This window comes from Stigmatopora argus, chromosome 6, assembly GCF_051989625.1.
Source record: "Stigmatopora argus isolate UIUO_Sarg chromosome 6, RoL_Sarg_1.0, whole genome shotgun sequence".
NCBI classification, from domain to species: Eukaryota; Metazoa; Chordata; class Actinopteri; order Syngnathiformes; family Syngnathidae; genus Stigmatopora; species Stigmatopora argus.
In genome coordinates, this window is record NC_135392.1 from 6091538 (window position 1) to 6109795 (window position 18258).

The 18258-nt window shown below is 38.2% G+C and overlaps 3 protein-coding genes across 13 annotated transcripts in view; all 3 read left to right on the forward strand.

The window, feature by feature from the left end:
- LOC144075573 (guanine nucleotide-binding protein G(i) subunit alpha-2-like) overlaps positions 1-8922 on the forward strand; it is a 30661-nt gene extending 21739 nt beyond the window's left edge. For 10 of the 11 annotated variants that reach the window (XM_077602761.1, XM_077602760.1, XM_077602765.1 and 7 more), the window contains 8 exons: positions 357-399; positions 579-720; positions 1975-2135; positions 4501-4629; positions 6517-6646; positions 8059-8212; positions 8416-8612; positions 8706-8922. In XM_077602761.1, coding sequence (XP_077458887.1) covers positions 357-399; positions 579-720; positions 1975-2135; positions 4501-4629; positions 6517-6646; positions 8059-8212; positions 8416-8606 — 950 coding nt within the window. In that variant the 3' untranslated portion in view covers positions 8607-8612; positions 8706-8922. The remainder of the gene's footprint in view (positions 1-356; positions 400-578; positions 721-1974; positions 2136-4500; positions 4630-6516; positions 6647-8058; positions 8213-8415; positions 8613-8705) is intronic. The other variant, XM_077602759.1, reaches the window with a different exon arrangement.
- A 2486-nt stretch (positions 8923-11408) lies between these two features.
- On the forward strand, positions 11409-14150 carry LOC144076314 (PAK4-inhibitor inka2-like). The gene is made up of 2 exons (XM_077604041.1): positions 11409-11603; positions 12949-14150. Exons 1-2 carry the CDS (start codon positions 11601-11603, stop codon positions 13936-13938), a joined length of 993 nt encoding a protein of 330 aa, XP_077460167.1. The 5' UTR covers positions 11409-11600; the 3' UTR covers positions 13939-14150.
- A 580-nt stretch (positions 14151-14730) lies between these two features.
- The window catches only part of col7a1 (collagen, type VII, alpha 1), an 80247-nt gene continuing 76719 nt past the window's right edge, over positions 14731-18258 (forward strand). The window contains exon 1 of the mRNA XM_077601999.1: positions 14731-14991. The gene's annotated coding sequence lies outside the window, so the exon portion shown is untranslated. The remainder of the gene's footprint in view (positions 14992-18258) is intronic.

Here is an 18258-nt window from a genome sequence, read left to right on the forward strand (position 1 = left end):
AAAGCCCTGTCAGTCCATGGTATTTCTATTAAACTAAAAATTATAAAGTGACTTGTCACGAATAAGGAGTACAATAGGAAGGCTGCTCCTCTGTGGTCCTGAGCCTGGCTTGGGACTTTCCACCATCTATTTAAAATGACGTTTAAAGTAACGTTTTGAATGCATGGAAATGTCAGATGGGTGGAACTGTTGTGGATATCCAGTGAGCAGGATGTAAATGAGACCCGGGGGTTCCAGGAGGGGTGTTGGACAGACATTCCAGATGTTAGACAGCCTCTCTGGTTGACTGTTTACATTTGCCGTCTAACAGAGGCATATTTTTAGATTTATACCTGTTTTTCTTTTTCTTTTTGCAGGTGCTGGGGAGTCTGGAAAGAGCACTATTGTAAAGCAGATGAAGTAAGTATCTTTTTCCTTTGAATGTTATAACATTATTTTGATATATCACACCATCTCAAATTCTCCTATACACACTGCTTATAAGGGGGAAGGGTGCACATAAATCTCAGATGTCGTTGAGTAGAATAACTTTTCATCGGGTCACAAATGAGCTGTAGCTTATCCCTGTTGGTTTGCAGGATTATTCATGAGGATGGCTACTCAGAAGAGGAGTGCAAACAATACAGGGCTGTTGTGTACAGCAACACCATCCAGTCCATTATGGCTATCATCAAAGCCATGGCAAACCTCAAGATTGACTACGAAGACACTGCAAGGGCGGTAAGGGACAATCAGTATCCAGTCTTGTATTATGGTTCCATAGTAGGCTATCTAGAATTGTGATAGGGTGTAAGTATCTATTGTTAATGATAGAGAGCAGATTAATATGAAGCTGACCTGTTGCATAACGAGAATGAGGTGTTAATAAATCGAAAGGGATCTCGCTGTGGTGCAGTGTAATTTATCTTCTCTGCTCAGCGATATAATCTTTTCTAATCACCATCAAAGCCGCTTTCTTGCCTTCGTCTTTAACACCCATATCGTGCCCTGAGGATTTTCTTCTGCGGAATTTACATAGCAACGACTCGCTCTCTCACTGGAAATGTGTTAGTCTGCACCAGGAAATCACGTGCCGTACGTCCTTTAGATGATGTCCTGCGGAGTGCTGCATGTTCTGTCCTTTCACGTATGTGTACGTTGAAAGACTGCAAAGAACAACCTGGATGGTGAAAAGGATTTTCAAAATGCATAGAAAAAAAACTAAACTAAAAAGCAAAATACGTCAAAGGTCCCCTTTCATTCACATTTGATATTCCCCCAGTTTATGCACAATTTTAAAAGCGACTGTGTTTAGGTGTGTTTCTCAATTCCATGATCATATTTTCAAGTCAGACGCGGATTTGGTTTGAATTCATAATATCACTTCATTATGTAAGTACCTGGCAATTTCATGCTTTTTTGCCTCAGGCTATTATAGAATGCAAAAGATTTTATTAAAGTATTAAACATGGACAATTTTCATCACGATTTTTAGTTTTTTCCAATTCCTTTAGGCCCCGAAAGAAAAGCAGATTTACACATTACTGCAAATATCTGAAAGTTTATAAATTGTTTCTCAAAAATGAATATTTTACACTGCTGCTGCTCTTGCTTAAATGGAAAATAAATTGGAACTTGCCATCAAAAACACATTTTGGAAATAATCGTGTCAAAATAGACCATTTCAACAAAGCTCATTTTCTCCTTATTTTGGACAAAAATGTCCTATATCAGATTCATTTAAAATAACACTTTAATATTCTGCTTCTGCTCTGTGGCTGTGTGCGTGAAGACTATTTGCCTTGAGTAAATTTTATGTGACAACAATAGACGCTCCCCAAGGCAACATTAACATTCGGGATTTGAAGAGCATCATTAGTTCCGTTTACATGCTTGTATTGCTTCATCAAGGTTCATTTAGCATCTCATCATCCTCGAGAATGGCATTATGCAATTCCTCAACGATAATATGATGTATTTGTCTTGTGTTGTCAGGACGACGCCCGCCAACTGTTTGCCCTGTCTGCAGCAGCAGAGGAGCAGGGCGTCTTGCCCGACGACCTGTCAAACGTCATCCAGAGACTGTGGGCCGATGGCGGTGTCCAGAGCTCCTTCACACGGGCCCGAGAGTACCAGCTGAATGATTCTGCCTCCTAGTGAGTGACCATCCATTTCTATTGTGCTCATCCTCATTCGAGTCACACATGTGCCTGGGCTTTCATAAATGAAGATGGTTAAGAAGCTAGGCTCTATCCCACATGTGTCAAAGTGGCGGCCCGGGGGCCAAATCTGGCCCGCCGCATCATTTTGTGTGGCCCGGGAAAGTAAATCATGAGTGCTGACTTTCTGTTTTAGGATCAAATTAAAATGAAGAGTATAGATATATATATTAAATTTCCTGATTTTCCCCCTTTTAAATCAATAATTGTAATTTTTTAATCCATTTTTCTGTGTTTTTAGTTCAAAAATCTTTTTGTAAAATCTAAAAATATATTTTAAAAAAGCTAAAATAAACATTGTTTTATATCTTTAAAAAAAACTGAATATTCAGGGCTTTTAATCCAGTTCTTTTAATCCATTTATTTAAATAAAATCTAAATGTTATATCTAAAATGGTCCGAATTGAAAAATTGAAAACTAATTGACGTTAACGCGGCCCGCGAACGAACCCGAGTCTGACACCCTTGCTCTATACTATGATCCGTTGCCATATGTTTGAGATTTACAAAGGTGGAAAAAAAGTCATTTGGTTTCAGAAGATTTGTCCTCTACTTCCACTATCAAGAACATCAATTCGCCATCCTCAGATATTCATTACCTCATTGACCGCCATCTCGTAGAGCTCCATTAGTAGGAGTGAAAGGGGTTCGCTGATGAAGATTTCACTGCTGTCTAGAATGAAAAAACAGTAACAAGGAATTATCTTGCATGCCCTGTGTCAATGATTAACTGCAATCATTGCTGTTTAATTCACAAGACGCCGACAATATTTTGATACCATTAGAGCTAAAGTTGTTGAGGTCTGAAAAACATGTCATATTTAGTAGAAAAAAATGTGGCCACATGTCTCACTATGTAGCACAAGCACAGAGAAAGAAAAAAAATGAATCTTGTATCATAATCCATATCAGGAGTTGAAGAAGGTAAGCAAATAACTGAATGAAATCTGAAAATATGACTACCACACAATCTTTTTCTAAGCCTAAAATTGGTTATTAGCTATTCAACTTTCTACTTTTAGCAGTGGCTTTTATCATCTCTGGAGTTTAGACCTGCCAACTATTAGAAGTCTCATGATCCCTTGTCCCGACTCAATTGGTATTTATTTATTAGTATGCATGAATCATTTTAATCCCATATCACCGCAACTGGTGGTCTTCTTGGAAACCATTTTCCATGTAAATGAATCTGCATGTGTTTAACTTTTTCAATATCACCTGTTTACTGAAATAAGTAAACTTTTCAAATATGAGATAGAACAGTCTACAAAGCAAGGTCCATAAAGACATGTTAAGTTTTGGGTTTTTTTGCAAGAGAACTTTGCACTAGAACACTATCAAACACCAGGGGACAAACATTCCCACTGTCACAACATGCTTTACTGTAGGCAAGTACTAATTCCCAGAGGCATACCACTAAATTTATATAAAAATATTCCTACAAGATGGGAAGCTGTAATAGCTGCAAACAAATGATACTGTACAGTAGTCACTTTTTGTGGATTAACTGTGTCGATGCATTAAACCAATTACTGTTATGTTAAATACATTTGAAAAAGAAAAAAAATACAAAAAATACTGATATGCTTCAGTTAACATGTAATTCTTATATTAGTAATTTTAGTTAAATATAACTGTACATTCATCATTACTGTCCCTTTTCTTAGTGTCACCTAACATGTATGTGTGCATTTCATTCATGTATATAATAAAATAATGTGTTAATTAATTACTGTTTTAAGTAAGTATTCATGCATTTGAATTTATTTTACATTTTGGTAAATTAAAAATGGATATTTTATCTAGCCAAGGCAAGGCAGAGTCATTTGTATAGCACAATTCAACACAAGTAACGAAATTAAAACCATCAACCTTGAAATAAAAATAAAAGCACACAGATGGTTCTACATATGCATATTCATTAAAACCAACAAGACACAGATGAGAGCGAAAACAATTAAAATAGGATAAAGCAAAAGCCCCCATTACAGTCCCAAAATCATTTTACAGACTTTGATTCACAGGTGTTACCATGCCCACTGGAAGCAATTTACGATTCAGTGTCTTGCCTAAGGATGCAAATCTGCATCTGTTTTTAATAAATTCCAACCTGACTGATTATTTAGCTATCAATCTTCAGAGTTGCTGCCCAGCCAGCATCATTGACTTTGTTTTTTGGTTGTTGTTTTTTTTACTGGCCTTTTGCGAGGGAGCACATCTGGAAAAACCTTTGCCTGGGACATGACAGGCTTCATCTGATGAATATTAAACCTTCTCCTTTTTATGCACTTTCTTATCTTAGTTATTTGAACGACTTGGAGAGGATAGCCAAGCCGGATTACATCCCCACACAGCAAGATGTGCTGCGAACCCGAGTGAAGACCACAGGCATTGTGGAAACACACTTCACCTTTAAAGACCTGCACTTCAAGTATGCCTCTTCATACCAAACCATACCCTGGCGTAGCATTTCATTTAATCTGCGTACTACGCTCTCCATTTCACTCAGGAGGGCTGCTCCATTAACAAAATAATGCAGCAGCGTGTGACATTGCTGACAATACATTACTTACTGCCTTCGGTAAAGATCATGTGCTCAACAAGCACAAAGGGATATTTCCCCAGAGTTAAATATTGGAGTTCGCCAGGCTTATTTGACAGATCTTTTCACACCCGTACAGTCAAGTATCATCACTGAGGCTTAAAAAAAGTATAATCCAACCAACTATAAGACATGAATGTGCAACATCTATTCAGCAATAATATAGGAGATATTAAAAGCAGTAAACTTGATACATTGAAACAAAGCTACAGTAGGTACAGAAGTTTAAAAATATTTAAAAAAACAACATCTGCCCTCTTTCAAAATACAAACTGCCACATTTCTAATTGATATTCGTCTGAGTGTGTCAAATTTGAATGTTTTAGATCACAGGTGTCAAAGTGGTGGCCCGGGAGCCAAATCTGGCCCGCCACATCATTTTGTGTTTTAGGATCAAATTAAAATGATAGCTATAGATGTATAGTAAATTTCCTGATTTTTCCCCTTTTAAATCAATAATTGCAATACTTTTAATCCATTTTTTTCTTTGTGTTTTTAGTTCATAAATCATTTTATAAAATCCAAAAATATATAAAAATATTTTCTGTTTTCCACATTAATATGGAACATAATTAAAGAAAAATTTGGTTTCCTTTCGCAATGAAAAACAAATGATGAAATAAATGATTTTCCCTTATTCAGAAAAAAAGCTCAAATAAACATTGTTTTAGATCTATAAAAAAATGGAATAGTTAGGGCTTTTGAACCAGTTCTTTTAATCCATTTATTTAAAAAAATCTAAATATTATAGCTAAAATGATCCGGCCCACATGAAATCGAGTTGACGTTAACGTGGCCCGCGAACCAACCCGAGTCTGACACCCTTGTTTTAGATGAAGTGTAGCTTTTTTTTCCAAATTGGCCCTCGGTGGAGTGGGTGTGTCAAGCTTCACTATTTTACAATTCCAAAATGCTAAACTAAAATATTAAATCCCTCGATGTTGACATACTTGCACAGTGCGTCAGCCTGGAGGTCATCAGTGGCCTGGTCCACCGCAGTCGTTAATTAAAAATCGACCGAGAACCAGCGCAAGGAGGCCGCCTCCTGGTAACAAACAAGCAATCCGACGACGGTCAAAGAGAGTAAAAATCGCAAAAACAAGTGTCAAAGACAGAATATCACAAGAATATATTGGTTTACACAATGTTGTACAAACCCATTTCAACAGCACACTGCAGACAGGAGAACACCAACAAATACTTTAAGTGTGCTATAATTAAGCCTCATAATTCTGTCTAGATGTCTTATTTCAATGTGAGGATATAAAGCAGGTCCCCGCAATGTTCGTGTTTATCTTGGCCGAGGCACTGTAAGGTAAAATGCGCATACACACAAATGTGAAGGAGTTGAACCACTATAAGCCCTTTAAAACGTGTCTGTGATATAATGAACTGTGCTTACTCAGCCCGGAGCGCGTCTCTAACGAACAAACTCCACCCGTGAAAATTGCTTACCCTGAACAACGTTGTCATCAAACATCATCGCTGTCCTCACTCCACCTTTTAGCAACGGGAAAAGCTCTACATGAGCAGCCTGCCCGGACACAGCTTCATGAATAAGTCATATGGCTTTAAAAACTTAGTGGTTGTGTTTTTCCAAAGCAGCTGCTTGCAGAAATCACCAGGATGTGTTGACAAGTCTGTAGATGGAAACATATTATCCTGTTTTCTCTCCACATCGTCCAAGGCTTTTTAACCTGTATTGTGTGTTTGTAGGATGTTTGACGTTGGAGGCCAGCGTTCAGAAAGGAAGAAGTGGATCCACTGTTTTGAAGGCGTTACAGCCATCATTTTCTGTGTGGCCATGAGCGCTTATGACCTCGTCCTGGCTGAAGATGAAGAGATGGTGAGTTTGCGACTTCTCTGAAACCTGTTACCTTTAGTATTATTTTTTTTCTGCTACTGGAACCTTAGAGGTCAAAAACACAATACAGTGGTACCTCGACATACGATCTTAATCCGTTCCGGGACTGAGATCGTATGTCGAGCTTTTCGTAACTCGAGCGAACGTTTCCCATTGAAATGAATTAAAAACAAATTAATTCGTTCCAACCCTCTGAAAAAACACCAAAAACAGGATATTGGATTGGAAAAGATGTTTTATTTATTCTGATTCGCCATCTATTAACAAAGTAACACATAACTAGTGGTTTAATATTACTAAAATGTGTTTAATAGTACTAAAATTATACAGATTTTGTGAAGGGGAGAGAGTCGCACAGAGGGCTTTATCCACGGCAACGCACTCGTAACCGAAAAACAAATTCAAATTAACTTGGATTAATATAAACAGACACACTCAAACAAACGTTTATTGTAACTTTACACAAAACTGAATTCTAATTTTGTATTAATTATTTTACCTTCGTTCTGGGCGGGTTAGCTGTTTGCCACGCCTCCACCCTCACGTTCGCTATCGATGGGCTGTTTGCTGTTGTATTCCCTTCAAAATATTCCGAAAATGATGCACACAAATGTCCTCACAATAGGATAACGCACGACCACTTGCCAACGAGAAGTAGTCTTGAATGAGCGATCGCGGGAGCTAACAGGCTAAGGAACAATAACAGCCTACCCACGTATTGATTGTGGGTAATGAAGTTTTATTCTGAGAAAGGGTGCCATTGCCTATCGGTGTTGTGTGCACGAGTATACTTCATTACCCAGAAGGCCCTCTTTTTGCCCGCACATGTGCGTTGTGCATTTCCTGGTCGATGCGTAGGAGAAACGAGTCTGAATAAATCGCAGTGCTCGTAGATATCTGTTATACAGGAAAGAGATGCGGCAAAAAAAGACAGTGCGCTACAATGATAAACAGCCTCATGTCATGGCCACCTGGCTTGGTCGCATCTCGAATTTTTGATCGTATCTCGGGCGAATTATTCGATCGAAATTTTCATCGTACCTCGAGCATGTCGTAGATAGAGCTGATCGTAGGTCGAGGTACCACTGTACCCTCCAAAAATTGGTTACAAAAATATTTGGTTTAAGATTGGGTAGATTGAAGTAGTAGCATAGTACTAGTAGATGGAAGATTGTCACCTTCCGGGGATGTTTATAGTTGAAATATTTTAAAAGCTATTTTTAATGTAAACAGTTGTTTCCAAATCAGAGTCAATTTCCATGACCATGAAAGGTAATGTTTTAACAGGCGTCATTTGGCCTACTCTCGCCATTCTTTCATTCTGAGGTTTTAAGCATGATTTCAAATTCTCTCTTTGTAATGTAACCATTACCGTTTGTGTGAATCCCATCCAGAACCGCATGCACGAGAGCATGAAGCTATTCGACTCCATCTGTAATAACAAGTGGTTCACGGAGACATCCATCATTCTATTCCTCAACAAGAAGGATTTATTTCAGGAGAAAATCACCCAAAGTCCACTGAGCATCTGCTTCCCCGAGTACACGGGTACGAGAATGACACACCGTCACAGACGACATTAAGTATGCCTGCATCCAGGTGTTCTTAACATTTGGTATAGCAGCGTGATGTGGATGGATGGTTGGAAATATGATGCAGTGGCGTCCTTTGCCACTGTAAACTAAAACAACAATATACTTTATATTTTAATGACAAAAAAATGTCATACTCTCATACGCCATCTCCTTCAGGCCCCGACAAGTATGAGGAGGCGCAAGCATACATCCAGACTAAATTTGAGGACCTGAATAAGAAGAAGGACACCAAGGAGATTTATCCACATTTCACGTGTGCCACCGACACCAAGAACGTGCAGTTTGTGTTCGATGCTGTCACCGACGTCATCATCAAGAACAACCTAAAGGACTGCGGCCTCTTCTGAGAGCAGGTGATTGTAACCAGAAGCAGGGAGAGATCCTGTCGGACAAGCACTCTATCGAGTCAACATGTTAATTTGACTTTGTTTTTTTTGTTTTATCAGAGGTGCACCTGCGGAGCTAAAACACACATCCTGAAGGACTGCACCGGCTGGCCACCATCTCACTTTCCACATGCAAGGGACCGCCAAACCCAGCAGCCTTGCAGCGAGTCCACTTGTGGTTAACTCTTTGGGCTTTGACCACAAAATCAGCATTTATTCTTGTGTTTATCTTCTATTTGTCTTCAACATTATATATATGCATATATAAATTTATATATATATATATATATATATATATATATATATATATATATATATATATATATATATATATATATATATATATATATATATATATATATATATATATATATATATATATATATATATATATATATATATATATATAATATATTATATATATATATTATATATATTCGTTTGCTTTCTTTGTACTTTTTGAGAGTCCCATTATTCAATTTTTAATCGCACCATGTTTATATGTTTTTAAAGAGAGGAAGCACACGCATGGACTCCAGACATGACTTCTTTAGGACATTTATTTTCTCATGTTTACATAGATTCATCATCCCCATTCAATATACAAAATACCTTGTATTGTTCTGCATGACTCAACATTTCAACTTTTAACTTCTCTAGAAATCTACACAAATGTTCTAACATTCCTACAGAAGAAAAGGTATTAGTAAAGGGGAGAAAAGACGGCATGTTTAAAGTTGTGTAGCTAAAGAATGTCACTTTTTCTACCGTAGTAGCCGCTCCATCGTGTCGCGTTGTGTGTGCGTGTCTTGAGTTTTGTTTACGATTTTTTTTCTCCCTCCTGATTCCCTTTCATTATTCTGCCATGCATCTATAAATATATAGTGACTATTAATGAGAGACAAAAATCTAATTCTGGAAAAAGGTTAGTGTATTTTTTCTCCTTTTGGTGAATATTAAAAGTGCTTTAAATTCAATGATTTAATTTAAATAAAAGTAGAGATCACTTGGACCTCTCGCCTTGCTTTCCTTTCTTCCACTGTGTACACAGTACATATTATGTATTGGTATTCATGATTGCTTATCTGACAGAAAGCTTGCTCATAATTCCAGGATGACAGATAATATTTCAGATTAATTTGAATTTTAAAAGCACAAAGAGAACTGATTGATACTGTGGATAAAACTTTATACACCCCCGTCTAAATGGCACTAGGTGTTAAAATATTTATAAACTTTACTCAATTAATTTGACCTGCCCAATTCTAGACTGAATTGAAAATTGAAATTGAGACAGCATGTTAAAATACACACCCTTCACTGCTTAACTCAAAAGTTATGTAAGTACGTATATGTTCACACCTTTGAAGCCTCTTAATTTCTATTTATATTTCTCAAACATGTTTTTTTCCAGAATTTTGCTCACTTTGATGGTCAGCTTGGGAAGGGAAATCTTTTTTAAACGAGCTTTGTCAACATTCTTCCCTGCAGCGACGCCTAGTGGACAAAGTCGTAAAAGTCTGCTCACAGAAGCACTAAATATTTGTGGTTGAGAGATTTTTTTTCAAATTCTTGAACCTAGTTCTACTCCTTATAATAACATTTCAGCATAGCTAAAATAGTCCTTGAGGAACTTAAACATTAGATAGGGTAAAACAGGATTTTTTGGTAAATGCAAAAAAAAAACATAAGGGGAATTAGTCTCCAATTATTATTTTAATCAACTACAATTAATCTTTAGATGAATAATAATAAATCCTGTTTTTTATCAATGCACGGGCATAATCTTAAGTATTTTGTTGTTGGTTATAGTAGTAGGTTTTGTATTTTCTTTATTTGAGAACTTCAGTTAGTCATCTGATTGGAGATTGCACTCTCCAGGAGGCGCTACAGTTCAACAGTTCCTTTATTTTCTGGACTGAACTTTGACAAAACTCAGTATGTATATGTCCCCCCTATTGGGAGAAGACACATGGCATTATGATTATGATAACAAAGGTCATAGTTGATGCATGTGTGTTGCAGGTTAGGACATGTCATGTCTACTGCAGTGGGGCTTCATGTTACATTGGACTTGAACGATGGGCCATTACAGCTCCCATCACATCAGCATAAGGAGTGAGGGGATTTTAGCATGTGAATGAAATATATAGGGGCCAACAGCTCATTAGAGTGCAGATTGGAACATTTGTTTATACTAGCATGACAATGACAATGAGCCATTAGCAGTGCAAGAGATGTGGCATTTAAAAAGCGCACTGATAATAAAAAAAAGAGAGCCACGTTTTCTCCACTCCTGAAGTCCAGCGCAAAACATGCAGGCAGCAGGCAACACTACTACAATTGGATGTAAAATGGGGGCCACAAAATATTATATAGTTTGGGGCAACTGTCCTTAGTGTAATTAAATATTTAATAAATAAAAATCACAATTTGTGCATGACATGGTTAATTTGATGATCACACTATAGAGATCTTTATCACTCGTGCTACCAGTGGCAATAAAAGTATTTCCTACTCTATTTATTTTTCTTGGTTGGTTTCATTTCCTAAATTCAATTTACTACCACAATTCTGCTGTGTGCTTACACATATTTTTGAGGGGATTTCCAAGATGCGTGTTTTTTTTTAGTTGCGTCAATGTAAAAAAAAAAGAAAAACCACACATTTATTTTTATTGAGCACCAATTGGCTATTGGGAGAGCGTGATTCACTGATTGGCTGCTCGGACGTTGGTCGTCTCCGATTGGCTGTTTTCCTCAGCGAGCCGCAAAGACGCAAAAGACAACGCGAGGTTTCACTCACATCAGCACATCTGCATTGGCCGAGCTGCAGGAAGCGACATCGGCCAGAAAACTTCTTTTCAAACTTCTGCATGGCACTTTTGGTTCCACGAGGACTCCATCAGAAGCTGTCTTTAAACTACACCGTCTTACAGAAAGCGAAGGAATCGATATGGTAGGTGCTCTCCAGCATATCAGGAGTCCGTGTAATGTTGACATGCAAAAGTACTTTCATGGTTGTTTCAAACTTGGCAAAGGTCTGGGAAGAAGTATTTATTTTGTTATAGTATTCGTTCATATTTAAATTGCATGTTCATTTTATTAGACACATTGACTGCATACCAATTTGTAGTCATCACTTTTTGGCCAGAATTGCATCCCAATGCCAGCCCGGACTCTGCCTCACACACACGCAACATCACATGATTACACACACTGGAAGTTTGAGTGCATTCCAGACAATCAGAGATGTGTCCCAAAGAGAAAACCTTAGTATTAAATTGCCCCAGTTTGTCACTAGTAGTGACTTTCTTAAAAAGAAAGCCTACCCTTTGTGGGACTAAATTAGAAAAAGAACTCCGAGATAGCTACAGCTGTTTTCACTTTGGATACTGGTTAGAAATGAGTGCATACGTCTGGATTTACTCTTGAATCATTGCAGAGATCTAAGCAAATGAATGTTGGTTTGATGTTGAATGTTGCCACCACTGACCTTCACGTTAATAGAGAAGATGAAGAATTAAACAAACAGCCTGGATTGTGTTACAAGCTGCAGCAAAATGACATTTTCCAAATGTACAACTGTCAACATTTTAGAGCAATTGCCCTTTTATGAACAAACTAACACACTAATTTGCTTCAAAACATTTACGTATTTTATAACTGTGCAGAAAATAAAGTTTCTAGTCAATGGCAAAAGTTATGTTAGATATGCATAGATTCAAGACAATTATGTCCCAGGGTTAGAAAAATAGGCCCAAACTCCCCCCTGTACCTTTCACTCAACAATTTGATTCACGTCTAAATAATAAAAATGGCAGTGGCTCCTTAGCCGGTAACCGGTCAAATAGTCCCATGGGCTATTTAGCCGGTAACCTATTATTTAACATTGAGTGAATAGGCGATTTTCTAAACCATTCAACCAATCTTATTGAAATTTGATGTGTTATTGTCAATTGATAGATGTTAACATTAGGTCAATAGGGATTTAATGACTATTATTTAGGCAGTGGCTCCGTAGCCATAGTTTCTTACTATTTACCCCACACAGAATTCTTACCGGCTAAATAGCCATATGGGGCCATATAGGCTATTTGACCGGTTACCGGCTGAATAGCCCCTGGGACTATTTGACCGGTTACCGGCTAAGGAGCCACTGCCAATAAAAATGACAAAAACTATTTGATACCTGGATCATCAAAAACTTTGGTATACCCAACACAGGTTGTCATTTTCTATTCATTTTCAATACAAACAATGAAACGCGAACATTTATTAATGATCCTTCTGTCTCTCCTCAGTTGTGTCTCCAAGAGTCAAGCGAGTGTTTGAGGGAGCACGTACACTGCATGATGAGATCGCTTCAAGATCTGAAGCATCTCAGGAGGACGTGTCCCTCAGCCAGCAGACACGCTCGCCGTCCCACCGTCGGCAGCTCGCTTCCAGCCGTCTCTATTGGCAGCCTATCCTCAGCGCCGCTCTGCCACCGGCCCAGAGATCACCGCGCACGTCTTAGGATATCCAGCGCCAGTACGGCCAGCACCTACGACTCAGCCTGCTGCCTGGCCACCCCTCTAGAGGAGGAGGAAGAGGAGGACGACTTCGAGGACGACGGTCGCAGCAGTCGCTTGGGCCTCAACTCGCCCAGCAGCCACAAGAGTTTGGACTTAGACTCCGGGTACTCGGAGGCTTCATGGCAGGACGAGGGAGTGGTCCTCAGGAGGACGAGGAACGTGCGCGTGTCATCCTCGGCCTGCCTTCGCACCAACAGGGCGGTGAGTGGACGCGTACGTCCCAAATCGACGTCGGACGCGTGTCTGGAAAGGTGGACGTCCTTCGAGGCGGGCGATCCGGAGGACTGGGCCAACGCTTTGCTGACCAGAGGACGCAGTCGCCAACCGCTGGTTCTGGGAGACAACAGCTTTGCTGATCTCGTAAAGAACTGGATGGATCTACCGGACTGTCCCGACCTCCCCGAGCTTAAACCCAAACCCAGACGAAGACTGGGAAGAAGCCTCTTGGTGAACATGCGGAGGAAGTTAGCTGGCTTGTCAAAAAGCGTCGAGGAGAGAGTGAGAATGAGATCCGCCGACTCTCACCTCAACAGAACCGCCAACGCCCCCAAGCGTCTCTCGTGTCCCATCGTCTCAACAGAGCCAAAAGTCCCCTTTTTCCACCAGTCCCACTCGGCCATTCACGAGCTGGACATGGACTTTTACCACTTTGCTGCTCTCTTGAAATCTGGTAGCAGACAGCCCATCATATGCAAAGATATCATTGGCTACATTTAACATACACTGTCACCTTATTTCCATTGGATGTTATGGTTCACATGTTTATATACCTGACTTGAGAGAAAGACTGAAGTTTTATTTCAGTAGTAGTCATGTATACATGTTTTGCTCTTATTTTGAAGTAAGTTAATTTCTTAAGGGAGAATTGAAGGAACAAACTGTATTGTTACTCTGCAATTAATAATAATAAAAAATCATACCAATCAAAAGTGAAACGTTGTTCTTTGTATAGTTTAAAAGTTATTTCGTTCCACTACTGCAGTTAATATGACCTGAGGTTCTGGATCAAATGTCTGGAAGGTGCATATTCATTTTGTGTGCAAGATTCATGTAAGACTCACTAAAGAATAATTTCATTCATCTTCCATTTCTTTTTTATCAAGGCTAATGATTAATTAGTTGAAGGCATGCTGGCAGCCTTCAGAAGCACAATCATATTTGTTTTGCACAAAAGATTACTTTTATATTTTCATACCTGTCAACCTCTGCCGATAACTGCCCTTATAAATGATTATGATTCCCCTTACGAACCCCCCAAAAACCTTACAAACACAGTGCGGTGTTTGTAAGGTTTTTGAAGGGTTTGTAAGGGGAATCATAATCATTTATAAGGGCAGTTATCGGCAGAGGTTGACAGGTATGTATTTTTGTGAATGACTGGCTACCAAACATAAGTCCTCCATTTTTTGTTAGGTGTCCTACATATTATTTGGGGCATCAGTGCAATCAATTTGCAACAAGGGTGTTAACCCGATTCCACAAAGGATTGCAGTGGGCCCTGGTCTTTGTTCCAACCGATCCAGTGCTGACACTTTAACCAATTAGGTGTCTTCTAAAATGAGTTGCACCTGACAGCAATCAACCGATTACACTTGCAAAAGTTATTCTTTTGTTTGTTTTGAAGGAAGAACAGCACCCCTGTGAGGACTGATTTGACAGCCCTGATTTAGAGTGTACAACAAGTCTATTATATGCATGTTTTGGAGATGTTGGAGGAAACTGGAGAACCTGGAGAAAATCCACACCGGCCAGGAAACTCCAAAGAGCAAGGTAAGAATCCACTGGCTTTTTTTAAATGAATGCCTTTTGTACTAACTGTTGTCTTGCATTTCATTTTTATTCAATTCTGGAGGATTACTTTTCACTTTTTCCTCAAATCATTAATTCACAAGTAACGCTGCCTTTTCTTGATTAAAGTGTTTGGCTACGTAACCCATGCGTGTGGACACTTAAGATCCAAATCGACTGAAATTCCTTGAAAAAGTTATACAATCAGAGGTTTGCCTCAGTTCTTATGTCCTTTGGGTATTTCTGTTTTTGCTTAAGAGAATCATTTAGTGTCCCTTTTAGCCCTGACAAACAATAAGGCTATACAATGCTCTAGTGTAAAAACAGAGTGAGGTCATCTCCCTCTAGTGCGTGCAGGGAAAGGTGAAAAAGAAAAGGGAGGCATGCAGCATGTCACTGACTTTATGGATGTCACATTGTTTCATTTAACTAGCTTTTTGTTTGACTTGGTGGCTTCACTTTGGACGTTCACCTATTGGAATTGGCACGTGTGTGAGTAAAGACGAGGCACTGACACAAGCGGGTGACTAATACGCAAGATAAGCTAATGGTTACTTCACCTTTTGCCGTATTCTCATTAATCCAGAGGAGAAATAGCAGTAGACAAAATGGAGATAAAGGGAGATTATTCACATGCTCCTTACCTCATATAGCATGTCATCATTTCATCACATTGTCTCATAGTGAAAATGAGGAGGAGATGCAGCTTTTTTTGCATGGAATGTCACAGTGGAATATAATGAGTGCTTATCGGGAAACTTTTAATTTCAAGTGTGTGATAGATGGAAAACTCTATCATGTGCGCTGGACCATTTTAGATATAACATTTAGATTTTTTTAAATAAATTGATTAAAAGAACTGGATCAAAAGCCCTGAATGTTCTGTTTTTTAAAGATCTAAAACAATGTTTATTTGAGCTTTTTTTTCTTAGTAAGGGAAAATCATTTATTTAATCATTTGTTTTTCATTGCAAAAGGAAACATTTTTTTTTCTTTATGTTCCATATTTAAGTGGAAAACAGAAAATATTTTTTATATATTTTTAGATTTCACAGAATGATTTTTGAACTAAAAACACAGAAAAAAATGGATTGAAAAATTTCAATTATTGATTTAAAAGGGGCAAAATCAGGAAATTTAATGTACATCTATAATCTTTATTTTAATTTGATCCTAAAACAGAAAGTTGGCACACATGATTTACTTTCCCGGGCCACACAAAATGATGTGGCGGGCCAGATTTGGCCCCCGGGCTGCCACTTTGACACCTGTGGTGTAGAGGAAGATATCCGTTTTTTTTCAGGAAGTCAAATATTTTTAACTGTCGACATTTCATCTTTATATTATATTGTATACACATTGTTGTAAATTGAGTAAATGTAGAGGATGTTGTTTCCTGTGGTGTTTTCCACTCCATGGCCACCACAGTTTTTGAGGCAAATATATTAACCAAAAGACTGAGGGTATTATCCAACCATTTAGTCTACTGGCTTTGGTTTCATCACAGCAGTTTTAATCATCCCTTGAGCATACACACTGTCATTATGCGCTGCCTTGATTTATTTCACTCTCTAGTTGCCCTTAACACACTCCATTTAGTCATTTAAGATGAGAGTGTCCTTAGAAGCACTGTCATGTTGATGGTGAAGTTAAATTGAAAATGGCATCGAAGCATACATAAAAATGATTCATTCATTTTCCAAACCGCTTTCTTTATCCCAACAAGGTTCGCCTGGGGTGCTGGAGCCTATCCCAGCTGACTTCCGGGCAAGAGAAACGACCCCTTCATAATTGTATAGTTAATTTCCCAATTGCCTTATGTACATAAACATATTTGACTTCCTGTTTGACTTGCAGATAGCAAAAGCTGAGAAAGGAAGTGATCTGTGGGAATTTGTCAGGCATATTGCCTGACACAAATACCAATCTTATTTTGATTGTGTGTTTTTCTGAGGCCTCAGTACAAGGTCTTAGGGGGGAAAAACGCAAGCAGATGGCAAATGCATACAATAATGTTGTAACCCATTTCCTGCTTATGCCTGTTAAAAGTAAAACTAAGCAAACATTTCTTGTGATCATTAATTTGTTTGTGATTTAGGGTTCCGCCTGAGATCTAAACAAAGCAGTTGCTCCCCAATCTAGTAGAGTTCATGGTTCCTGGGAAGAAAGGGAGACACATCACAAACATCCCCGGAGATTCTTTTTTTTTTCTTCTCTTGCCGTGGTTCTCATGGTCAAACTGAACCTCTGGGGTCACATAGCACTTCCTCATTGCAGTCTGGCAGTGTACACCCTTCTAGACTTTAATTTTGATGCTTATAATGCATTAAATGTATTGCCTTGCACACGGGCGACAACATTACATACAAGACAATATAAAGTCCTGAACAAATTAAAGTTGACTTGCATTGTATTATGAATTTTAGACCAAATTGCAGGCATAATAGTTCCAAAAACAAAATGACTGTAGAGTGAATCATCTGATGATTTCCAAATTGAGGTTTAGTGCGATAGTTTAGTTCTCCAAAAATGGGAAAACATCCATCTGTGGAATGTGTTGCTAATATTTGCCATCCGTTTATTACGTAAGCCCCATGCCAAAGTCATTGTCTATTCCACAGGTGTCAAAGTGGCGGCCCTGGGGGCAAATCTGGCCCGCCGCATCATTTTGTGCGGCCCGAGTAAGTAAATCATGAGTGCCAACTTTCTGTTTTAAGATCAAATTCAAATGAAGATTATAGATGTATATTATATTTCCTGATTTTCCCCTTTTAAATCAATAATTGCAATTTTTTATCCATTTTTTGGTGTTTTTAGGTCAAAAAGCATTTTGTAAAATCTAAAAATAAATATATAAAAATATTTTCGGTTTTCCACTTTAATATTGAATATAATAAAAAAATCCATTTGAAATGAAAAACATGATTATTAAATGTTTTCCATTACTAAGAAAAAAAGTTCAAATAAACAGTTTTATATCTATAAAAAACAGAATATTTAGGGATTTTGATCCAGTTCTTATAATCCAATTAAAGAAAAAACAATCTAAATATTATATCTAATCTAGTCCAGCCCACATGAAATCGAGTTGATGTTATTGCAACCCGCGAACCAACCTGAGTTTGACACCCTTGGTCTATTCTATCTCATATTCTGTCTCATGTGTTAAATGTCTCTGCCTCAGTTCAATAAACGTGTCGCAAAAAGTAGAGAATGAAAAAAAGAAACAATTTTCCACCGGTAATTATC